The 22,463-nt window shown below is 37.9% G+C and overlaps 3 protein-coding genes across 3 annotated transcripts; all 3 read left to right on the top strand.

The window, feature by feature from the left end:
- The first annotated feature begins 8,839 nt into the window (after nucleotides 1-8,839).
- LOC125219361 (sterol carrier protein 2-like) lies at nucleotides 8,840-10,385 on the top strand. Its single transcript, XM_048121325.1, has 4 exons — nucleotides 8,840-9,195; nucleotides 9,283-9,343; nucleotides 9,933-10,035; nucleotides 10,126-10,385. The coding sequence occupies exons 1-4, from the start codon at nucleotides 9,073-9,075 to the stop codon at nucleotides 10,205-10,207; spliced, it is 369 nt and encodes a 122-aa protein (XP_047977282.1). The 5' UTR covers nucleotides 8,840-9,072; the 3' UTR covers nucleotides 10,208-10,385.
- Nucleotides 10,386-14,367: 3,982 nt separating this feature from the next.
- Nucleotides 14,368-16,390, top strand: LOC125219716 (alpha-amylase-like). The gene is made up of 4 exons (XM_048121762.1): nucleotides 14,368-14,483; nucleotides 14,621-14,753; nucleotides 14,814-15,619; nucleotides 15,892-16,390. Exons 1-4 carry the CDS (start codon nucleotides 14,403-14,405, stop codon nucleotides 16,144-16,146), a joined length of 1,275 nt encoding a protein of 424 aa, XP_047977719.1. The 5' UTR covers nucleotides 14,368-14,402; the 3' UTR covers nucleotides 16,147-16,390.
- Nucleotides 16,391-17,580: 1,190 nt separating this feature from the next.
- On the top strand, nucleotides 17,581-21,094 carry LOC125219938 (alpha-amylase-like). Its single transcript, XM_048122031.1, has 4 exons — nucleotides 17,581-17,675; nucleotides 17,830-17,962; nucleotides 19,819-20,624; nucleotides 20,729-21,094. Exons 1-4 carry the CDS (start codon nucleotides 17,595-17,597, stop codon nucleotides 20,981-20,983), a joined length of 1,275 nt encoding a protein of 424 aa, XP_047977988.1. The 5' UTR covers nucleotides 17,581-17,594; the 3' UTR covers nucleotides 20,984-21,094.
- Nucleotides 21,095-22,463: the final 1,369 nt, after the last annotated feature.

Raw genomic sequence — 22,463 nt, 5'->3', positions numbered from 1 at the left:
CCACGTGGCGCGCGCTGGCGTATGGCGTGACGCCCACTCGCCGGCCCGCGAGTGGGCGTCGAATTATGACGTCATAATTTTTTTTTAAAAAAAATCAAAATTTTGAAAAAAAATAAAAATAAATTTACACTGTCATTTGACCATTGCAAACGGTCGAATTTTTCAAATTTTGTTTTTTCTTTTATTATTCTATAAATACTCCATTCCTCTTCCATTCTCCATTTTACACACAAACACTACACTCATCTATTCTTTTCTCTCCAATTGTTGAAAAAATGTCCGGCAATGGAAACTCTAGCGGCGGTGGCGGCTCGTGGCGCTCCGGCGGGTTCGACTTGAACTCGTTTGGCGATTGGGCAAGCATGTACAATGTTTTGGGTACTCCCGGTTCGTCGCCGGGCACCCAAGGCTCGACGACTCCGCCGGCGTACCAAACACCACATTTTGATGTGGATGCATACTATCGTCCCTCCCCTCCAGAGGTACGGGCAATCGTCGGGATTATCCCAAATTCCGGAGAATTTTTCGGATGAACGCACTTTGGAATACCGGCCGATAGGTGGAGGCTCCGCCAGGATCGGCGTCAATGCCGAGGAGGAAGAGGGCGACCACGAGGTCGTGGGGGACGGCGGCCGTCATCCATACAGCCAAAAGGAGACGTTGGCTCTGTACGACGCTTGGATCATCGTCTCGTACGATCCTGTCGTCGGGAATCAACAAACCCACTTGTGTTTCTGGAAAAAAGTCACCGAAGTTTACAATGCACGAAGGCCGAAGAAGACCTTTGCCCGCAACGTGAAGATGCTCCGCAGTCATTGGGACCGATGCGACAAAGATGTCAAAATTTTTGCGCGATATACAGGGCAGAAGAGGCGAATTACCAAAGCGGAGCTAGTGGAGCCGACATTCTGAGAGCGGCGTTGCGGGTCTTCAAAGATGACGTCTTCAAGTATGTCGAAGTTTAGTCCCACGTCCACCACCTTGAAAGGTGGGCTGGCGGTGTCGAGTCGGGCTCGGGCTCGAAACGCACGAAGCACACGGCGCGTGGCCACTACTCGTCTAGTGATGGCGGCGAAGGCAACACCTCACAAGAGGGCACGCCAACCGATGATGCAGGGGGTCTTCCGGTTCACGACGTCGGCCCCAAGGGACCAAGGCGACGAAGGCGGCTAGAGCGAGGGGGAGGGGCCGTGGCGAATCAAGCCAGGCGGGCTCGGGCTCCGGCACGGGCTCAAACACCCTAATGTCCATGTACCTGCTCGCCATGATGACTGACACTTCAAAAATGAGTCCTCGCCAATTTGAAGCCCACATGGACGGAATTGAGCATATGAAAGCTCAACTTGGTATTCAGGGTCGATCTAACTTGGGTGCACCGCCGACTTCGAGGGATGATTCACCAGCGGAGTAGTTTTTATAATTTAATTTAGAGTATTTTAATTATTGTATTTTTAATTATGTATTTTTAATTTTTTTTTAGGATTTTAATTATGTATTTTTTTTATTTTTAGGCCTTTAAATTGTAATTTTTATTTTATTTAATGAAGTGTGTTTTTATTAATTGAATTTGTTGGAAATAAAATAAAAAATGAAATTGAATGAATAGTTAAGGGATGAGATTAGAGGTGGCCACGGTTCGAAAACCGCCGGTTCCGGTTCGTCGAAAGCTTGAACCTTAACCGGCCCGGATATCGGTTATCCGGTTCTGGTTTAACCGCCGGTTCCGGTTACTAACCGCCGGTTTTTCACCGGTTCCGGTTCTTTTTTTTTTTATTTAAATCTTAGAGTTATAACTTTTATTGCAATTCTATAGTAAAATCCAAAGAGAATTGATAACGATAAAGAATTGCAATTTTATTGATTTGAAACTTTGAATGTAAATTTCTAGTACAATACAATTACAAGTTACAAAATACAACAATACAACTATACACTTGAATTTAAAATTTAAATAAAAAATTACAATTTACAAAAAACATATTAAAAGTAAAGTTGAAACAATTAGAAAAAAAAAAGAAATAAAAGGAAAAGGACTTGAGCTCAACTTAAATTTAAAATTTAAGTTGAGGTGCCTACGTATCCTTAATGCTCAATTGCATTGAGGAATCAAAGTCCACGTAGTTCTCTTACCTTGCTTACCTTGTTGGTTGGCGGTTGACGACGGTTGGCCTTCATTCTTCACCTTCATCCTCGGTGTCGGTGAAGGTTTCCTCACTCTCTTCACGAGCATCACAATCTGATTCTTGCGCTCTCTTTGCAGCTTTTCCCCAATCATCAAGTAACATCACAGCTTCCATATTTCTCGCGGAGAGTTTTCATCTTCTCACGTCCAAGACACGTGCTCCAACACTGAAAGCGGACTCGACGGCTACGGTGGAAGCCGGGACTGCAAAGATCTCCTTAGCCATTGACGCAAGTATGGGATAATCTTTCTCATGTGTTCCCCACCACTCTAGGACGTCGATTTGGGCGGGTGTAGGACCTGCATCACTAAAAGTATGGTGGCGTGCTTCCAAATAAAAATCTAACTCGCTTACCGATCCCATTGAGGTGGGCCTTGAGCTTGAGCCTGTGCCGTAGCCGTATAAGTCGGCTAATTGTGATTGAGCATCGGGGTCATCATAAGCAAAACCAAAACCGCCATATTGCTGCGGTTGAGGAGCAAGTTGTGTACGTGGACGAATTTGGTGGGTACGGTTATACTTTTCTTCATATTCGGCAAAGAGAGTATGCAAACTACTTTCAAATTGAGCTTGAACAAGTGATCTACTTTTCAGGCCTACGCTGCAACCCTACACGCCTACGTCTGAACCCTAGCCCTGAACCGTCGGGAACCGGCGGTTTTGTGTCAGAAACCGCCGGTTTTCCGACAGAAACCGGCGGTTTTCCGACCTTTTTCAGCCCTACGCCTGCAACCCTAGGAACCTAGGGGCGACAGCTACATATTCCCGGTTAACCGGTGGTTTCGAACCGGCGGTTAACCGCCGGTTTCGGTTTCGTATTTTTGGAACCGTAACCGGCCCGTTATAACCGTGTAACCGGATTTTGAACAGGAACCGTCGTCCGGTTCCGACCCGCCGGTTGGGAACCGGCGATTAACCGGCGGTCCGGTTTGGTTTGGCCACCTCTAGATGAGATGGTTAAGAGATGGAGGGATGTATGTGTTGTCCCTTAGTTAAGAGATGAGATGAAAAGTACAATGAAGCTCATGAATAGTGAAGAGATGAGATGATTAAGAGATGAATAAGAGATAGAGACGTGTAGGGGTGTCAAAATGGATATCGGGAATTGGATACCCGATATCCAAACCCGAAATATCGGGTAATTGGATACCCAATATCCGACTTTTTTGGTTAGTTCAAAAACTCTCGAGGTTTCATCATCATCATAAGGCAAATTTTGAAGTGGACTAAGATCAATAGAACGCAAATTTTGATAATAGAAATCTAAGATCTTAGTTGTGCCAGATAATTTCCATTTCGGATCCAAGCACTTAGCAATTAAAAACACAGTTGGAATTTCACTAAAATACTTCAACCATTTTTCAATCATATAAAATAAAACACACATTAACTCACGAGATCTAGCATTTTTCATGCATGTTTTAAAACTCAGTGCTATATACATGCAATGCTCTAACACACGAACAAATGTGCAATAGTAAACACCCGATAATTCAACGGTCGCACATTTGAAAGCTTTGAACAATTGACATAAACTCATGCTTTGGTCCCAACAATTAGGCGTAAGAACTATATCACCATAGGGATTAGTTCTAAAAAAATCGCACAAAGCATCTTTATGCTCCAAAGTAGAATTGAGGCAATCATATGTAGAGTTCCATCTAGTAGACACATCCATTATAAAAGTTGTATACCTGATGTTCCTGTTACGGCAATATTTTTTCCAAGCCTTGCCAAGCTTGAAATGGATCGCTCTAACTACATTTCTAATAGGATCAACATGCTTTTTCCATAAAGAAAGCGCATCTTGTACACATAAGTTCAAAATATGACATACACATCTTTGATGAAAATACTTACCATCGATAATCGGAGAGCACGCATCAATCAAGTCGCTAATACTTGCAGTATTAGCAGTTGCATTATCAAAAGCAATAGAAAACACCTTATTGCATAATTGATATTCATTCAAAACTTGAATAATTAAAAAAGCAATTGCATTTGCAGTGTGTGGTGTAGGAAAATCTCTAAAAGCAATTAAACGGTTGTTCAAAGACCAACTATTGTCCATAAAGTGAACCGTAATTCCTATGTATGCATGCTTTTGGAAAGCGTCGGTCCATATATCAGAGCAAATATTCACTTTGTGTCCCAAGTTATTCAAATATCGTGATAAATCTTTTTTCATTTCATAATATTGATTTTTGGTAGATCGTTGAATACTAGTTCTAGGTAGTCTTTTTGAGTTCAAATTATAACACTCTTTCATCGAATCTTCGTAATCTTGATTATCATAAATACCAAAAGGAAGATGATGCATGGCAACAAATTTAGCCATAACTTCAGTAGTATGCTTATGATCATATCTTAAAAGAGCGGAGGACGGCGTACCTGTTTGAGACGAACCGGAGGCGGAGCCATGGGCACTCGCACTTTGGAAGTTGAGTTGGGTTTGGCTAGCGCTATGCCCATATAGTTCGGGATGAATCGTCTGCATGTGACGGATGAGAGAGCCATATCCCCCGGACTTCTTGAATTTGTATTTTTTGGTGCAGTAGTTACAATATGCCATAAAAAATATCGGCACTTCATTAGCGGAAGAAACTATTGGGACCTTTTTGAAATGTTTCACAAATATATCAGATTTATATTTAGATTTTTCTCCGCGGCCGTCTTGTGAAGGGGGGGGCATTTCCTCATTTTCGTGGTCACCGTCACTGTCCTCATTATCATCGTTCAGATTAACATTAACGTCATCAATATCGTAATCATCGACCGAGATGTAATTATCAGCATCGGATTCGGCGCCAACCGCGCCATGACCACCCAATTGGGCTAGTGCAATGGCTGCAGCTGCACGACGATCTTCTTCCATCTACAAATAGTAGTATATGTACGAATTAGAATTTAGAAGATGAACATAGAAAAATCATGAACTCAAACTTATTAAGTTTATGTATAAAAAAATAATATGCAAAATATTTTATTACTTACTTGTAAGCGAACAGCCTCAGCATGGGAAACCTCTTCCAAAATTTCTCGACGAGTAGGTCGTCGTGATTTTTTCGGACGGGTAGATTGATCTTCGGCAATTCCTTTGCCCCGTCGATCACGGTCACCACCACCACGAGAAGAAGACATATTTTTTTTATAGTAACGTAGTTGAACAAGTTGTAAGTTGTAACTAATATGATATGAAGAGCAAATTATAAAAATTGATGAACAACTTAAGTAAACAAGTAGAGAGCAAATTGAGAGAATGAGGTAGAGAATAGAGAATTGGAGATTGAGAGAGAAATACTTGTTAACACAAGAATGAGGTGAGTAGAAGTGATGAAGCGGGGGGGGGTATTTATAGATGAAAAATGGGGGAAAAAATCTGATATTAAAAAAAAAAAAAAAATTGAATTTCAAAATTTGAAAACGGTCGAAAACCGCCGGTTTTTCGGTTTCCGAAAACCGGCGGTTTCCGACACCTTTTCAGGCCTACGCTGCAACCCTACACGCCTACGCCTGAACCCTAGCCCTGAACCGTCGGGAACCGGCGGTTTTGTGTCAGAAACCGCCGGTTTTCCGACCTTTTTCAGCCCTACGCCTGCAACCCTAGGAACCTAGGGGCGACAGCTACATATTCCCGGTTAACCGGTGGTTTCGAACCGGCGGTTAACCGCCGGTTTCGGTTTCGTATTTTTGAAACCGTAACCGGCCCGTTATAACCGTGTAACCGGATTTTGAACAGGAACCGTCGTCCGGTTCCGACCCGCCGGTTGGGAACCGGCGATTAACCGGCGGTCCGGTTTGGTTTGGCCACCTCTAGATGAGATGGTTAAGAGATGGAGGGATGTATGTGTTGTCCCTTAGTTAAGAGATGAGATGAAAAGTACAATGAAGCTCATGAATAGTGAAGAGATGAGATGATTAAGAGATGGATAAGAGATAGAGACGTGTAGGGGTGTCAAAATGGATATCGGGAATTGGATACCCGATATCCAAACCCGAAATATCGGGTAATTGGATACCCAATATCCGATTTTTTGGTTAGTTCAAAAACTCTCGAGGTTTCATCATCATCATAAGGCAAATTTTGAAGTGGACTAAGATCAATAGAACGCAAATTTTGATAATAGAAATCTAAGATCTTAGTTGTGCCAGATAATTTCCATTTCGGATCCAAGCACTTAGCAATTAAAAACACAGTTGGAATTTCACTAAAATACTTCAACCATTTTTCAATCATATAAAATAAAACACACATTAACTCACGAGATCTAGCATTTTTCATGCATGTTTTAAAACCAAGTGCTATATACATGCAATGCTCTAACACACGAACAAATGTGCAATAGTAAACACCCGATAATTCAACGGTCGCACATTTGAAAGCTTTGAACAATTGACATAAACTCATGCTTTGGTCCCAACAATTAGGCGTAAGAACTATATCACCATAGGGATTAGTTCTAAAAAAATCGCACAAAGCATCTTTATGCTCCAAAGTAGAATTGAGGCAATCATATGTAGAGTTCCATCTAGTAGACACATCCATTATAAAAGTTGTATACCTGATGTTCCTGTTACGGCAATATTTTTTCCAAGTCTTGCTAAGCTTGAAATGGATCGCTCTAACTACATTTCTAATAGGATCAACATGCTTTTGCCATAAAGAAAGCGCATCTTGTACACATAAGTTCAAAATATGACATACACATCTTTGATGAAAATACTTACCATCGATAATCGGAGAGCACGCATCTATCAAGTCGCTAATACTTGCAGTATTAGCAGTTGCATTATCAAAAGCAATAGAAAACACCTTATTGCATAATTGATATTCATTCAAAACTTGAATAATTAAAAAAGCAATTGCATTTGCAGTGTGTGGTGTAGGAAAATCTCTAAAAGCAATTAAACGTTTGTTCAAAGACCAACTATTGTCCATAAAGTGAACCGTAATTCCCATGTATGCATGCTTTTGGAAAGCGTCGGTCCATATATCAGAGCAAATATTCACTTTGTGTCCCAAGTTATTCATATATCGTGATAAATCTTTTTTCATTTCATAATAATGATTTTTGGTAGATCGTTGAATACTAGTTCTAGGTAGTCTTTTTGAGTTCAAATTATAACACTCTTTCATCGAATCTTCGTAATCTTGATTATCATAAATACCAAAAGGAAGATGATGCATGGCAACAAATTTAGCCATAACTTCAGTAGTATGCTTATGATCATATCTTAAAAGAGCGGAACCGGCGGTTTTGTGTCAGAAACCGCCGGTTTTCCGACCTTTTTCAGCCCTACGCCTGTAACCCTAGGAACTTACCGGCAACAACTACATATTCCCGGTTAACCGGTGGTTTCGAACCGGCGGTTAACCGGCGGTTTCGTTTTCGTATTTTTGGAACCGTAACCGGCCCGTTATAACCGTGTAACCGGATTTTGAACCGGAACCGTCGTCCGGTTCCGGTTCCGGTTCCGACCTGCCGGTTGGGAACCGGCGATTAACCGGCGGTCCGGTTTGGTTTGGCCACCTCTAGATGAGATGGTTAAGAGATGGAGGGATGTATGTGTTGTCCCTTAGTTAAGAGATGAGATGAAAAGTACAATGAACTCATGAATAGTGAAGAGATTAGATGATTAAGAGATGGATAAGAGTTAGAGACGTGTAGGGGTGTCAAAATGGATATCGGGAATTGGATACCCGATATCCAAACCCGAAATATCGGGTAATTGGATACCCAATATCCGATTTTTTGGGTTTCGGGATCGGGTTCAGGTATATGATTTTTGGATTATTGGGTATCGGGTAACCCGATATCCGATCGGGTATATTCAAATTACCCGAATTATCCGATTTTTTTAATTTCTTTTAAATTTTAAAAATTATGTATCTATTTTATTATTATTTGAAAAAATGTAAATTTGAATTTCTGCTTGACTATATTGATACAGACTCCTATAATTTCTTATCTCAATAATATTGTAATAAGCAACATGATTTATGAAGTAATAGTTGTCATTTAAGTATTTTTTTTATTGTCCTCTGATTAATTCATAACCTTCCAAATTAGAATAAAAATATAGTAATTTTTCAACCTTTGGCATCTGTCCTGTGATGATTAAAACTGAAATTAATATGACAAAATCGTGTGATAGTAAGACAATAAAAATACATTTTGAATAAGTTAACGTCGTTTTAGATCAATATTCAAAACAGAATTAAGTTTATTTGTCCAAAATGAAATTGTTTTATTGTTATATTATGAAATTATAACTTATGATTTTTTTATTTCTAATAATTTGTAGTAGTTCTTTTTTCATCTTAAAACTCGACCTACTTCAAGTTTGTTTTAAATTCAAACTAAAAGTTTATATTTCTAAAATTTTGTAGTTAATTTTCTTAAAAAAATATTTAAAAAATCCACAATTGGAACTGGATACCCGAGTCGGGTATTTGGGTACCCGAAATTATTTTCGGATCGGGTATCAGGTATTAGATTTTGAGAAATTTGGGATCGGATACCCGAAATTTTCGGATCGGGTATCCGCGGATACCCAATTTGACAGGCCTAGAGACGTGGATGATCCAAGTCTCATTTTACTAATTTCTCATTAATTAATTATAAAATTATAAAGAACATGAAACTCGATTTCACAACGTTGTTGCCTTGAATTGCGTGCCTGAGACGTAGGTAGTTCGTTCATCATCAGTTTGCCGTCACCACTCCCATCTCCATACCCACCCCTATCCGCCCACATTCATTTAATTCCTACCAAATCCATCCAATTCACGCAATTATATACAATCTCCATTGCCCCAAATCCCCCAATTTCTTCGTTAATTCGCACCATCACTCCCTCAATTTTGCAGTTGATCCCAATCAGGTCCATGGCCACTCAGCTGAAATCCGACGCCCTCATGGAGCAGATGAAGCTCCACATGTCCACTGATACCGGAAAAGAGCTCACCAAGAAAATCGGCCTCGTCTACCAGATTAATATTGCTCCCAAGGTTTAACTTTTCTGAATTTCTTTTTTCAAATTCGGTTTAGCGTTTTGTTGGTTGGCTTGATCGTTGTTGGGTTTTTGCAATCGGCAGAAAATTGGGTTCAATGAGAAGTCTTTCGTGGTGGATTTGAAGAAAGGAGAGGTTAAAGAAGGTTAGGGCTTTGTTTTCTGCTTAGCTATGAAATTGTAAATTTGAAGATTCTTGGTGCTGAACTGCTTCAAATTTGCAAATTGATTGCTGAAAGAATTTCACGGATTGTATGATGTCCATGTTAGTTGATTGAAACTGAAATATCAAAATTGGGGAAAAAGAGGATTCTTGATCATGTAGCTACAAGATTCGAATTTGGGGATTTTGGGGTTGTGGAGGTTTGGTTGAATGCAGCAACATTTTTGTTGGATTTGATACTGTTAATCAGATCCTTAGCTTTACCAACTGTTCGACAAGCTCAATGTCGCTGTTTTTAACGGAATCTTTAGTTTTAGCCAACCGTGTTGTGGTTAATATCGATGTGGCTGATTTTTATTGAACCCGTAACTTACCCAATTGTTTAGGATGCCTTTGATTTTCAATATTGATGCGGTTGATGTGTTCAATCTAGTTACACGCCTTATAAAATTTTGAGATCTTGAGAAACGCGATAGTTAGACCTAAAGTAATTTGAAATGTTGATCACTGACTATAGTTAAGATAGCTATGATTTCAGATTTATGACTGAAAGTTGTCGTTTACTGTTATAGGAGCATATGAAGATGGGAAGCCGGATGCAACTTTCTCGTTTACAGATGATGATTTTCTAAAGGTCGCAAGTGGGAAGATGAATCCGCAAATTGCTTTTATGAGGTGCCTTGTTGTTCCAAACTATAAACATATCCTATAGTTTGTATTATTCGAAGAGTACTCGATTAATGATGTGTGATCATCATATTTTAGGGGCGCGATCAAGATAAAAGGAAGTATCAGTGCAGCACAGAAATTTACTCCTGACATTTTCCCCAAGCCATCGAAGATGTGACCAATTACGATATCCATATCCATGTACACTACAAAATGTTATCAATATCATTCGAGATCATTGTGCTGTATCTAAGTTCATGAAATTGAAGCTTAGCTATAGGTATCTCGGATAGGAAGCATATGTTTACAAATGCAATTATCTATTTAAAGCATAATCTTGCGTCTGCTTTGTATCAGCCCGTTTCTGTCCCATTTTCTTCACTTCTTTATTTTCTGTGACTGTTTATCGTTTATATGATTTGGTCTGTAGAATGTGTGTTCATGAAAACGAATTTTAAGCCATAAGCCATCTGTTCTGCGTGTAATTAGACTGAGCATGGTGTACTTAGGCCGAAACTGATTTAAGTAACAAAAGTATGCTTGTCCGGCCGTAGGTATTGTAGAGATTATCGGAGCCTGTTGTTAGCAATGTTTTAAAAACCGGACCGGACCGGACCCGCCGGTTCGACCGGTTGGACCGCGAACCGGTAGGTAGTCCAGTCCGGTTCACTCCTTTAAACCACCAATGCATTGAACCGCTGTGGACCGGCAGAACCGGAAACCGGTTTAATATTATTTTGTTTAAAATTTTTTAAAATTTGTTGTTGGTAGGGGTTGAACTCATAACCTCTCTTCTACATAAGAAGACCTCTACCACTCCACCACATGAGCTCATTGAACAATTTGAACATCAAATATTTTTATACATTAACCATTAAATTTTTATCTACAAAAACTAATAATTCATTTTAATTTTATATTCTTTAATATAATTGTTAAATTTAATAAAAATAATTATCATCCTCTATATTTTAATGATGCTCCACTTAACATCTATATTATTATTAGTACCATATAAAATTCATTATTTACTATAAATAAATTTTTTATATTACATACTTAATTTATATACCCTAGCTATTGACACCAATGAATATTTTTATCTAAACTTAATACCTAATTCGTATTTAATTATAATATTATTTTACAAAATAAATTTTCTTAAATTAATAAACATCATCTATTTTAATACATAAAAATATTAAATTTCTTAATAATATATAATATATGCGTTTATTATATATTCCGGTTCAACCAATGGTTCGACCAGTGAACCGGTTGAACCAGTGAACCAGTAACGACGCCGGTTCGCCGGCCGATCCGATTTTTAAAACATTGGTTGTTAGTACAACTAGTATACCTCTTTATGGTTGGCAATTTAACAAAGAAATCATATTTCTGAGGAATTTCGACTAGGGCCGTATAAAATGAGTCTGAATACCGACAGTCTCAAGCTTGGCTTGTTAAGGTATTCTCGTGCTCGAGCTCAAGCTTGGCACATTAAGGTATTCGCATGCTCGAGCTCTTGGTTTGAACCTTTTTTTCGGGTTGATGAATCCAAGCTTGAATATGCTTGATGTTGTGTGTGTGAATTGTAGTTGAAAAAACCTCATGAGCTGATGAATGCAAGCTTGAATATGCTTTATTAAGATGAGTGAATGAATGAAATTCATTTCCTCCGTCAGCCATTAATTGGCACAAGTTGACTTGACTCGTATTTTATTATAAAGGAAAGTGAGTTGAAAAAAATAAATGGAATGTGAATCTTACTTTAATGGGAGTAGAATATGGGTTTCATTTATCAAAAGTAGAAAAACATAAGTCTGATAAGTATCTATGGATGAACTGAAAATGAAAATAGTGACAAGTAATGACGGACAACGGGTACATATTATGATCAACACTTTGATGATATTAAGCATTCATATCATATGTTGACACCTCTACCAAAAAATTCATATCACAAAGAAGGTAACAAGGTAGGCAAGACAGCGAGACGAGGGATGTCGGGCGACAAGATGAACTGGTTGGCGCAAACGATATAGGGAGAACTTGAGTTTGAGAGAGAAGAATTGATGCAGTTATGGAATATAAGACTTGGAGACTAAGTAAATTATATTTTAGGTTTTTTTTTTATTTTTTATTTTTTGAAGTAGATCAGAAGTGAATCGGCAAGAATTGAGAAGATTAGTGAGAAATAAGAAAATGGTACAAAATGCAATATTAATTATTGCATAAATTACCTTCAATGGCGGAAGAGGGTAACTAAATTTGCACCATAACCATGTTGTATATTCAGTTTAAATGTCGGGTAAATGATAACCGTCGAGCAGTCATACCTAGAGCTGCCCAAGGTTTACCGAACCGGCGGTTAAAACCGAAACCGCGAAAAATATGCCGAACCGAAACCGTGAATTTTAGAACCGTGGTTCGGTTCAGGTTCTAAATTTTTCGAACCGAAACCGCGACTGAACCCCCGGTTCCGGACGGTTGCGAACCGACGGTTTCACGGTTCCGAACCGCCAACGCAATGATAAATTTCAACATAGTTAATCCTTATATTAAAACTATACTCCATTAAATAAAACATTGCTGAATGATCCGGTTTATGAGTTTTATACTCTTATATAAATAAATTTCATTTTTAGATTTGGTAATATCCGTAGAAACAATAATGTGGGACAAAATTTTGTAGCAAAAATAACTTTATAATACTATTTGGTAAAATTGGATGGTAAAAACATAAGATAAAAGATAATAAAATAAAAATAACTAAATTACAAGATGGAGTCTATGTTGTATGGTTTATGGTAATAACTTTATAATACTATTTCCGATTTTATTAATTAACACATTTTTTTACGTATGGAATCTATGGAGTATGGATAATTATTAATAAATATTTATCCAACATTTTAAAATAAACTTAGAAGAATTGATTACTTTAAATAAAGTATAATAAAATAACATTTGGTTAATTGTGTAGTCTTCAAAATTGATTAATTGAGTCTTCAAAATTGATTGGTTGACGGTGGGCAATGGCTGCACTATTCAAAATTGATTGCATAAAACACCATTTCTTTTATTTTTATTTATTTATTTATTTATTTATTTATTTATTCTTAAGTGTTGATTTTAAATTCAAATTGGATCTCATTTATCTCTATTTTTATCTATATTAAATACTCCTCCCTATCCTTACTTACACTCACCTCATTTTAGTGTTAACAACTCAATTTAAACTATCCATTTCCTTGTTCCAATTTATTTTATAATTTCAAACTATATGGAAAAAAAAAATTAACAGAAAAAACCGTGAAACCGCGAAACCGAACCTAAACCGCTACGAACCGTCCAAAAACCGGCGGTTCCGAACCGAAACCGAAACCGCCGGTTTTCGAACCGAAACCGAACCGTGAAACAGCCTCACGGTTCGGTTCCGGTTCCATATTTTCCAAAACCGGAACCGGCGGTTCCGAACCGAAACCGCCGGTTCATGAACCGTGGGCAGGTCTAGTCATACCTAGTAAATATTTTGAATTTTAAATGATTGTAAAAATTCTCAAGTACGTGCTGAACACATAATGCATACTATATTTCTAAATAGAAAGATGTTATTTTACTAAAACAACGTTTTTTTATTATTATTTTATATTTAATTTTGTCTTATTATTTTTGATGTTGACCAACATAGGACAGTTACGAAATTTTAAAAAGTTATGGTTTTTATATTTGAGTTTCAAAAGTTAGTCTACAAAAATATTGTGATTTAACAAACAATAATTGTTTTTATCAAACAAATGATTAGAAATTGAATTACAATACAATCTCTTTGTCCATAAATAATGTTTAACTATCAATTTCGTGTATATCCCAACAATAATGGTCATGTTTCTGTTTTTGGAAAAAAGGAAATTATCATTAGTACATACTCTCTCTTAATTATCATTCCAATTAATTCTATTCTCCATTACTACATTCCAATTATATTTTCTATTTTTATTTAATACACTAAATAAAATTTCCTAAATTCACTTGATATCCCTGAAGTATGACAATTTTTTATGGATAAGATAGAATAGTAGTAGTATAACTTCAGATATAATTTTTTAGGATTTCAATTCATTGTATCAAGACCTAAACGTCCTCTTAAAACTAAAAGATTGAAATGAAAATTAATTGCTTGATTGCCAACTACATTTGGAAAAGAAGTGAATAAATCGAATTCGTATTCATTACATCTTTTCCAAACGGAAAATTGCAATAAAGTCATTTTCATTTTGATGTACGCCACTACAAAAAAATTTCAAAATAAAAGTAATATCTATAAATAGGTCCCTTCAACCGAACAAAGAAAAATATTTCAAAAGAAAATGACTAGTTTTGTTTGGATCATCTTCTCCATTTATGCTTTCTTCCCCGGCTTGTCCACTTCTTACACCTTATTGTTTCAGGTAACTTCGACAACTCCGATCATCTATTTATTCATTCATTCATATTTATAAGAGCGGTCAGAAGATCTACACATGGATATATCCATTGGTAAAAAGTGACAGTCCGTTGGTAAAAGCCGTTTTTTTTACGTGCGTAGGGATTTAACTGGGACTCATGTAACGACCGAAATGGGTGGTACAATACGCTTAGAAATAATGTACCTGACATAGCCGCTGCCGGAGTTACTCATATTTGGCTCCCACCTCCCTCTCAATCAGTCGGACCACAAGGTCAACCATAATTTGTCAATTTTTTCGTAATTTATTTGACAATTTGCCCTTAATTTACAGGGTATCTGCCGGGGAGGTTGTACGACCTCGACGCATCGAAATATGGCAACGGCGGCGAGCTCCGATCACTAATCAAAACCATACACGACAACGGCATGAAGGCCGTGGCCGACATCGTGATCAACCACCGCACGGCCGAGAGGAAGGACGGCCGGGGAATCTACAGCATCTTCGAGGGCGGGACCCCCGACGGCCGCCTCGACTGGGGCCCATCCTTCATCTGCCGCGACGACACCCAGTACTCCGACGGCACCGGCAACCTCGACTCCGGCGCCGCCTACGACGCCGCCCCGGACGTCGACCACCTCAACCCGCGCGTCCAGGCCGAGCTCTCCGACTGGCTCAACTGGCTCAAGTCCAACATCGGCTTCGACGGCTGGCGCTTCGACTTCGTCAAGGGCTACGCGCCCTCCATCACCAAGATCTACATGGCCAACACCCGCCCGGACTTCGCCGTAGGCGAGCTGTGGAACGGGCTCGCCTATGGCGGGGATGGGAAGCCGGCGTACGATCAGAACGGGCACAGGAACGAGCTGGCGGCGTGGACGGATAACGCCGGTGGGGCGGTGGCGGCGTTCGACTTCACCACTAAAGGGATCCTGCAGGCGGCGGTGGAGGGGGAGCTGTGGAGATTGGTAGACCCTCAGGGCAAGCCCCCGGGTTTGATCGGGATTAAGCCGGAGAATGCGGTCACGTTCATCGACAACCACGACACCGGCTCGATGCAGATGTTGTGGCCTTTTCCGGGGCAGAAGGTGATGCAGGGCTATGCTTATATCCTTACTCATCTTGGAGTTCCATCCCTGGTAAGTCTGTCATCTATTATGTGTCTCACTTTGATTCACACGAGTTTCAAGAATTAAAAATGAAATTGAATTAGTAAAAGTTAGTGGAACCTGCGTTATACTTTTATATACCTTATCTGTCAGACTTGGTGAATGACACAAGTTTTAATAAACTGGTCCTTATTCCTTAATCTATGTGCTAGAAGAAATGTCTATGTTACAATAGGACGAAGAGAGTATGATATTTTAGACTTATATTGTAAACTGACCACATGTTTTTGTTTGCTTTGTAGTTCTATGATCATTTCTTTAGTTGGGGGAAGAAGGATGAGATTATAAAGCTGAGCGCGGTGAGGAAGAGGAATGGCATTGAGGCAGGCAGCAAGGTCGAGATTCTGAAAGCGGAGGCTGATCTTTACGTGGCGAAGATCGATGATAAGATCATCACCAAAATCGGCGGGAAGATGGATCTCGGAAATCTAATTCCTACAAATTTCAAGGTCGCAACCAGTGGAGATGGTTATGCTGTTTGGGAGAAGCAAGGTTGATTCTGCATTTGGGAAATGTAGTGAAAAATACTGAGCTGGTGGATGCAAGTTTGAATATGCTTATTAAGAAGTGAATGAAATATATTATTATGCAAACACAGTTTTGAAATTGGGGGCCCAAGAATTTTATGAATTCATCACTTATTTAGTCTGTGGCTGATTGTGTACTTAATGTCAAGGTCTTGACCCCAAGTTTGATTACCTTCAGCTGCATTTTATATTTTAGCTTTATTTAAACTTTTAACCTTTTGTTTTAACATCATTTTATATTTGAGTTACATCTAGTGTGTGTGAATTTGAGTTACATAAGATGTAAACGTGTAATTTGATAAAAAACAGAATAAGGCCATTATCCAATTTTTAATTTAATAGAGTATCCGTTTCTTTTTTATCCATTTTTTTTCATGGATTTTTATTTCTAAATGAGTTATCGCCCCTAAAAAATATTGACATAAGTGTGAGGAATAATAATATGTTGCATTTGAAAATGATGAATTTATTTTTGGGCAGGAAATGAGTCCCCAAAATTGCTAATGACTCGTCTGTCACATTTCACAATCAAAGAAAAAGTGGGTTTCAAATCTTCCTAGGTTTCATACTTTAGTCAATTTGGAGGGGGAAATGAAAGGTGATTGGACAGTACTAGATTGTCTGAATTATACCCCTACTTCTGGCGTTACCAGTCTCAGTCTTAGCGGTATGTTAAGAAAAGTTATTGGAAAAAGTTATTAGAATACGAATCTCATTTGTATATATTCTATTTGTCCCTATTAATATGAAACATTTTTCTTTTTGAATTATTCTATTAAAATAAAACGTTTCAAAAATGGAAATAATGCTTGCATCACTATTTGAAAACTTTTTACAAAACACATATTCCCAATCATTCAATACATGTACAACCACCAAATTATTGATGTCAACAAATAAATTTTGAAATATTTTATTGATTTTCTATACTATTAGATTGGAGGATAAAAGGCACTATTATTCCTCCGTTGACGTTACGATGGGATTGAAAAAAACTATTGGAAGAAAGAATGTACTAATAATTCCACACACACACAATTTGTGATGTTGACAAATCATTGAGTGCATTAATAAAATGGATTATAGACTCTTTAAAGAGAAGAAAAAATGAAATGAGATGAAATTAATCATCTTGATTGTTAATTACTTATAATGAGATGTAAAAGAAACGACTAAATTACATACCACTCTATAATTTTTCCTCTGTCCAAACGGAAATTGCAATAGAATAAAATCAAGATTACAACTCTAAGTTATTAAATTATTATCATTGACACAGTCTCAATTTTTTTCTTCTATCCACATACGCGTACACATAACGGAAAATTCAAAATATAATTTTTCTAAAGCAACCTATAAATAGGACCCTTCTAAACAGAAATATTTCCAACTAACCAAAATATTTCCAAAAAATAAAAATGAGTGGTTTTGTTTGGACCATCTTTTTCACTTTTGCTTTCTTCTCCGCCTTGTCCACTTCTTCCACCTTATTGTTTCAGGTAAACTTCGAAAGCTCTGATGATTTATTCATTTTTATATTTCCAAACGACGGTGCCCGTTCCCCATACGTGTTGATGAAAACTGGCCGATCATAATCCGTTGGTAATTCTGTTGATAAACTCAGTTATTTTAGTTTTGGGTGTTAATATATAGGGATTCAACTGGGAGTCGAGTAACAAGCAAGGAGGGTGGTACAATTCGCTTATCGGTGTTGTACCCGACATCGCCGCTGCCGGAGTTACTCATATTTGGCTCCCACCTCCATCTCAATCGGCCGCACAACAAGGTCACTTTTTCTAATTATACTTTTATAATTAATAAATTTATATGATAAAAGTATATTTATGGAGTAGCATTTTCATAAGTTTATTTTTTGAATGTTTTATCAATTAAATGCGTTTTAGTTTATTCATCAATTTAAATTCTGTTGTTGTTTGGCGATCGCCGGCACCATGGAGTACCACATAAGCGTTGTCAACTCTGGGGGTTGACTTTTCATATCTTTTATTGCACCATGGAGTAATTTAATATAAAATATATAAATATATTAAACTCTAACATTACTACTCCCTCGTCCCACTTTAGGAATCCTATTTGAATTGGCACAAATTTAAAAAAATGTTAAAATACTATTTATGAAATATTCCAACTAGACTTCAAAAGTAGGACATCCAAAAATGGTAAAATCGAAACTCCAAAAGAAAACAGAAGGAGTATTATTTTTTACAAAACCTGGTTAGAACTTAGAAGAAGCTTTTGTTAAAAAGCTAAAAACTACTCAATAACAATATAGGAACACAATATCACCATATAAATGATCATGTCTTAAAGTACTTAATTGATTTATCTCCAATGCACCAAGAGCAGGTAGAAAACAAAAGATCAACCGTAGTATTAACATACTCGGTCGATCAAAAATGAATCATTAACCCCCTTAAAAGATTTTATAAAGGGGATGATAATTATCCACTCTTATATATTCCATTCGGTTCCAATAAAATATTCTAGATTTCCTTATTTAATATGGATGGCCCAATAAATATCTCATTCAATATTTACTATAGTAAATAGAACACATATTCCACTAACTCATTCTACTCACAATTATTATAAAATTATATAAAAGTGAGTTTATATTCCACTAATTTTTTTCACACACTTTTGTTCACAAAGTTAAACAATTTCTTAAAACCTGCACCAGTCAAATCTAGAACATTTAGATGGGATCTTCACCAAGTTGACGTGGGACACAATTTTAGAGCTGTATTCTAAAGATAGAAACTTTCCATTTGAATAAATGAACTCATTTTCCACTAATGCACTTTTATTTTATGCCTCTCTTACTTTAGCAATTTTGTATTAAAATCAATGCTATATCAAAAGTTCTTGTTTTAAGAAAACGAATAAAGTATTTTGTAATTATGATAAAAGAAAATAACTAAAACCTAATAAATGCCTTAAGAGCCAGATAAAAGAAAATAACTAAAACCTAATAAATGCCTTAAGACCCAATATCAATAAGTGTAAATTAAATATCTCAAATAATATAGTAGTATTTTATAAGGAGTACTCCATCCGTCCCAAGATAAGTAACCTACTTCTTTTGTGCACGGGATTTAAGGAATGGTATTTAAATAAGTTAAAGTGGAGAGAGTAAAGTATGAGAGAGGGAAAAGTAGAGGAGAGAAGAGAGAAGAGAGAATAAAGTATGTGGAGAATAAAGTAAGAGAGATGACTTTTTGCTAAAAATGGAAATAGGTCACTTATAGTGGGACACCCCAAAAAGGAATACAAGTCACTTATCTTGGGAGGCCGGGTTATAATATTATGTTACAGCTACGTATCATAACTTCATGTATTGATATAAACTCCAAACCTTTTAATATAGTATTAACACAATTTCAACATAGTACAAAATTTTAAGATTTTAATGTGAACACAATGTCAACACAATTTTATTAACACAATTTCAATACAACATCAACCGTTGACTTTGTATTGACATTTTTTGTTGTTATTATTATTTTAGGATTTGTTGATATTTTGTAACTGTCCAGATCACGTAATTTGTAAGTTTTGAATTTGATCACATTTGTAAGAATGGTTTCATATCATAACAAAATCACGCTCTATTTTCGGCAGGGTATTTGCCCGGGAGGTTGTATGATCTCGACGCATCAAAATACGGCAGCAGGGCCGAGCTCCGATCGCTGATCAAATCCATACATGCCCACGGCATGAAGGCCGTGGCCGACATCGTGATCAACCACCGCACCGCCGAGAGGCAGGACAGTCGGGGAGTCTACAACATCTTCGAGGGCGGCACCCCCGACAGCCGCCTCGACTGGGGCCCCTCCTTCATCTGCCGCGACGACACCCAGTACTCCGATGGCACCGGCAACCTCGACTCCGGCGCCGCCTACGGCCCCGCCCCGGACATCGACCACCTCAACCCGCGCGTCCAGACCGAGCTCTCCGACTGGCTCAACTGGCTCAAGTCCAACATCGGCTTCGACGGCTGGCGCTTCGACTTCGTCAAGGGCTACGCGCCCTCCATCACCAAGATCTACATGGCCAACACCCGCCCGGACTTCGCCGTAGGCGAGCTGTGGAACTCGCTCGCCTACGGCGGGGACGGGAAGCCGGGGTACGATCAGAACGGGCACAGGAACGAGCTGGCGGCGTGGACGGATAACGCCGGCGGGGCGGTGACGGCGTTCGACTTCACCACTAAAGGGATCCTGCAGGCGGCGGTGGAGGGGGAGCTGTGGAGATTGAAGGACGCCGAGAGCAAGCCGCCGGGGTTGATTGGGATTAAGCCCGAAAATGCGGTCACGTTCATCGACAACCACGACACCGGCTCGACGCAAATGTTGTGGCCTTTTCCAGCGGATAAGGTGTCGCAGGGCTATGCTTATATCCTTACTCATCCCGGAGTTCCATCCGTGGTAAGTTTCGTAATTTAAATTGATTTTATCCTCTTATAAAAAAAATTATTTATTGATAATTATGAACAATTCTCCGTGACCGTTTTTCTCTTGTGCTTTTGTAGTTCTACGATCATTTTTTTGATTGGGGGAAGAAGGAAGAGATTACCAAGATTATCGCGGTGAGGAGGAGGAACGGCATTGGTGCGGGCAGCAAGGTCGAGATTCTGGCTGCGGAGGCGAATCTTTATGTGGCCAAGATTGATGATAAGATCATCACCAAAATTGGGGCAGAGATGGATCTAGGAAACCTAATCCCTCCTGATTTTAAGGTTGCAGCTGATGGTAATGATTATGCTGTTTGGGAGAAGCAAGCTTGACAGTTTTTTGCTATGAAATTAATAACTTGGCTGATGCAAGTTTCAAGTTTGGATTTGTATGTTAACAAATGAATATCAAAATATATGAATTTGGAAATTTATATCTTGTTAGTTTACTCTTTTTTTAGTCTTCAAGCAATCATTTGGTATTACCTGAGGGCCAAGAAAACTCTGCGAAAATTAAGGAATACTTAAAATTCATGGAATCGGAGACAGTAAAAAAAATCATCGCTAATATGAAGAGATTGTGATAGTGTAGAGGATAGGGAGATACGATGAGGTAAGGAAGAACAACATTTTTAGTCCCTATTTTTTGAACATTGATACTCTATATTGTTGGAAGGATGTTTGCAAAAAAAAATTTTTTTATCAAAATATCTTTTTGACTTCAAGAATTATTTATGTCATTTTTCACGAGAGAGAACCATCACTTTAGCAGTACATTGTTCATTCATTTCCTTCGCTTCTTCAAGTATGTGTCATCACAGAGTATTGAAGAAATGGCGTTCTTTCTCTCATAAAAAAATAAATATAAATTGATAGCTCTTATAGATATCGTTATCATATTAGTATTCCCTCCGTCCGCCATGAGTAGTCTCATCTCTTGCCGACATGGGTTTTAAGAAATTTAAAGAAAAGTAGGTGGAAAAAAATTAGTGGAAAATGAGATCCACTTGTTTATATTAGTTTTAAATGAAATGTGAGTGGAATGAGTTAGAGCACCTCCAACAAGGAAGGATAAATAAAAGAGGTATATCATCTATATACCTCTTCAAAATGTATTATATACCCTTCCAAAAAGAAACATACTCCTAAGAAAAAAGGTATATAGAAAGGTAAATAATTTTTTAAACATAAAGTAGTAGTACAAAATGCATTAAAAAAATATAAAGTGTGATACATTCTCAAATAGCTCCTCCCTTGGAAAATGGTTTTTCATGAAAAAAAGCCAAATATGGTAGTTACAAAATTTTACCTCTCCATTAATAAAGAGGTAAAGATACATCTTCAAAATGACAAAAAGTATAATACATTCTCAAATATATCTACCCTTGGAGAATGGTTTTTCATGAAAAAAAGATAAATATGGTAGATTGGTAGTTATATAACTTTACCTCTCCCCTTGGAGATGCTCGTAGAGAAATATGTGACTCTATTACCATTTATGGTAAAAGTGAACCGGGACTCTTATTTTTGGATAGACAAAAATGAAAAAATGAGACTCATGTTCGTGGACGGAAGGAATTATATCACAAATTACAACATATAGTATGCACTAATTCTGATATTTTTCCATGCGATAAATGCGTTATAACAATTTTCCATATTTTTGCCCCCCTGACTTCTGACTTTGGCCATCTTTCTCTTAATTAATTAATGTTGTGGAATTTTTACAAGCATGATCACGCAGTGGTGGCTATGGTGGTGGATGACTTTCAAATGACCAAGTCTTCTTTAGAAATAATTGGAATCGACTGTA

This window comes from Salvia hispanica, chromosome 4, assembly GCF_023119035.1.
Source record: "Salvia hispanica cultivar TCC Black 2014 chromosome 4, UniMelb_Shisp_WGS_1.0, whole genome shotgun sequence".
In the NCBI taxonomy this organism is placed as follows: Eukaryota; Viridiplantae; Streptophyta; class Magnoliopsida; order Lamiales; family Lamiaceae; genus Salvia; species Salvia hispanica.
Note: the sequence above shows the minus strand (reverse complement) of the source record. Positions and strands in the feature narration are given on the sequence as shown.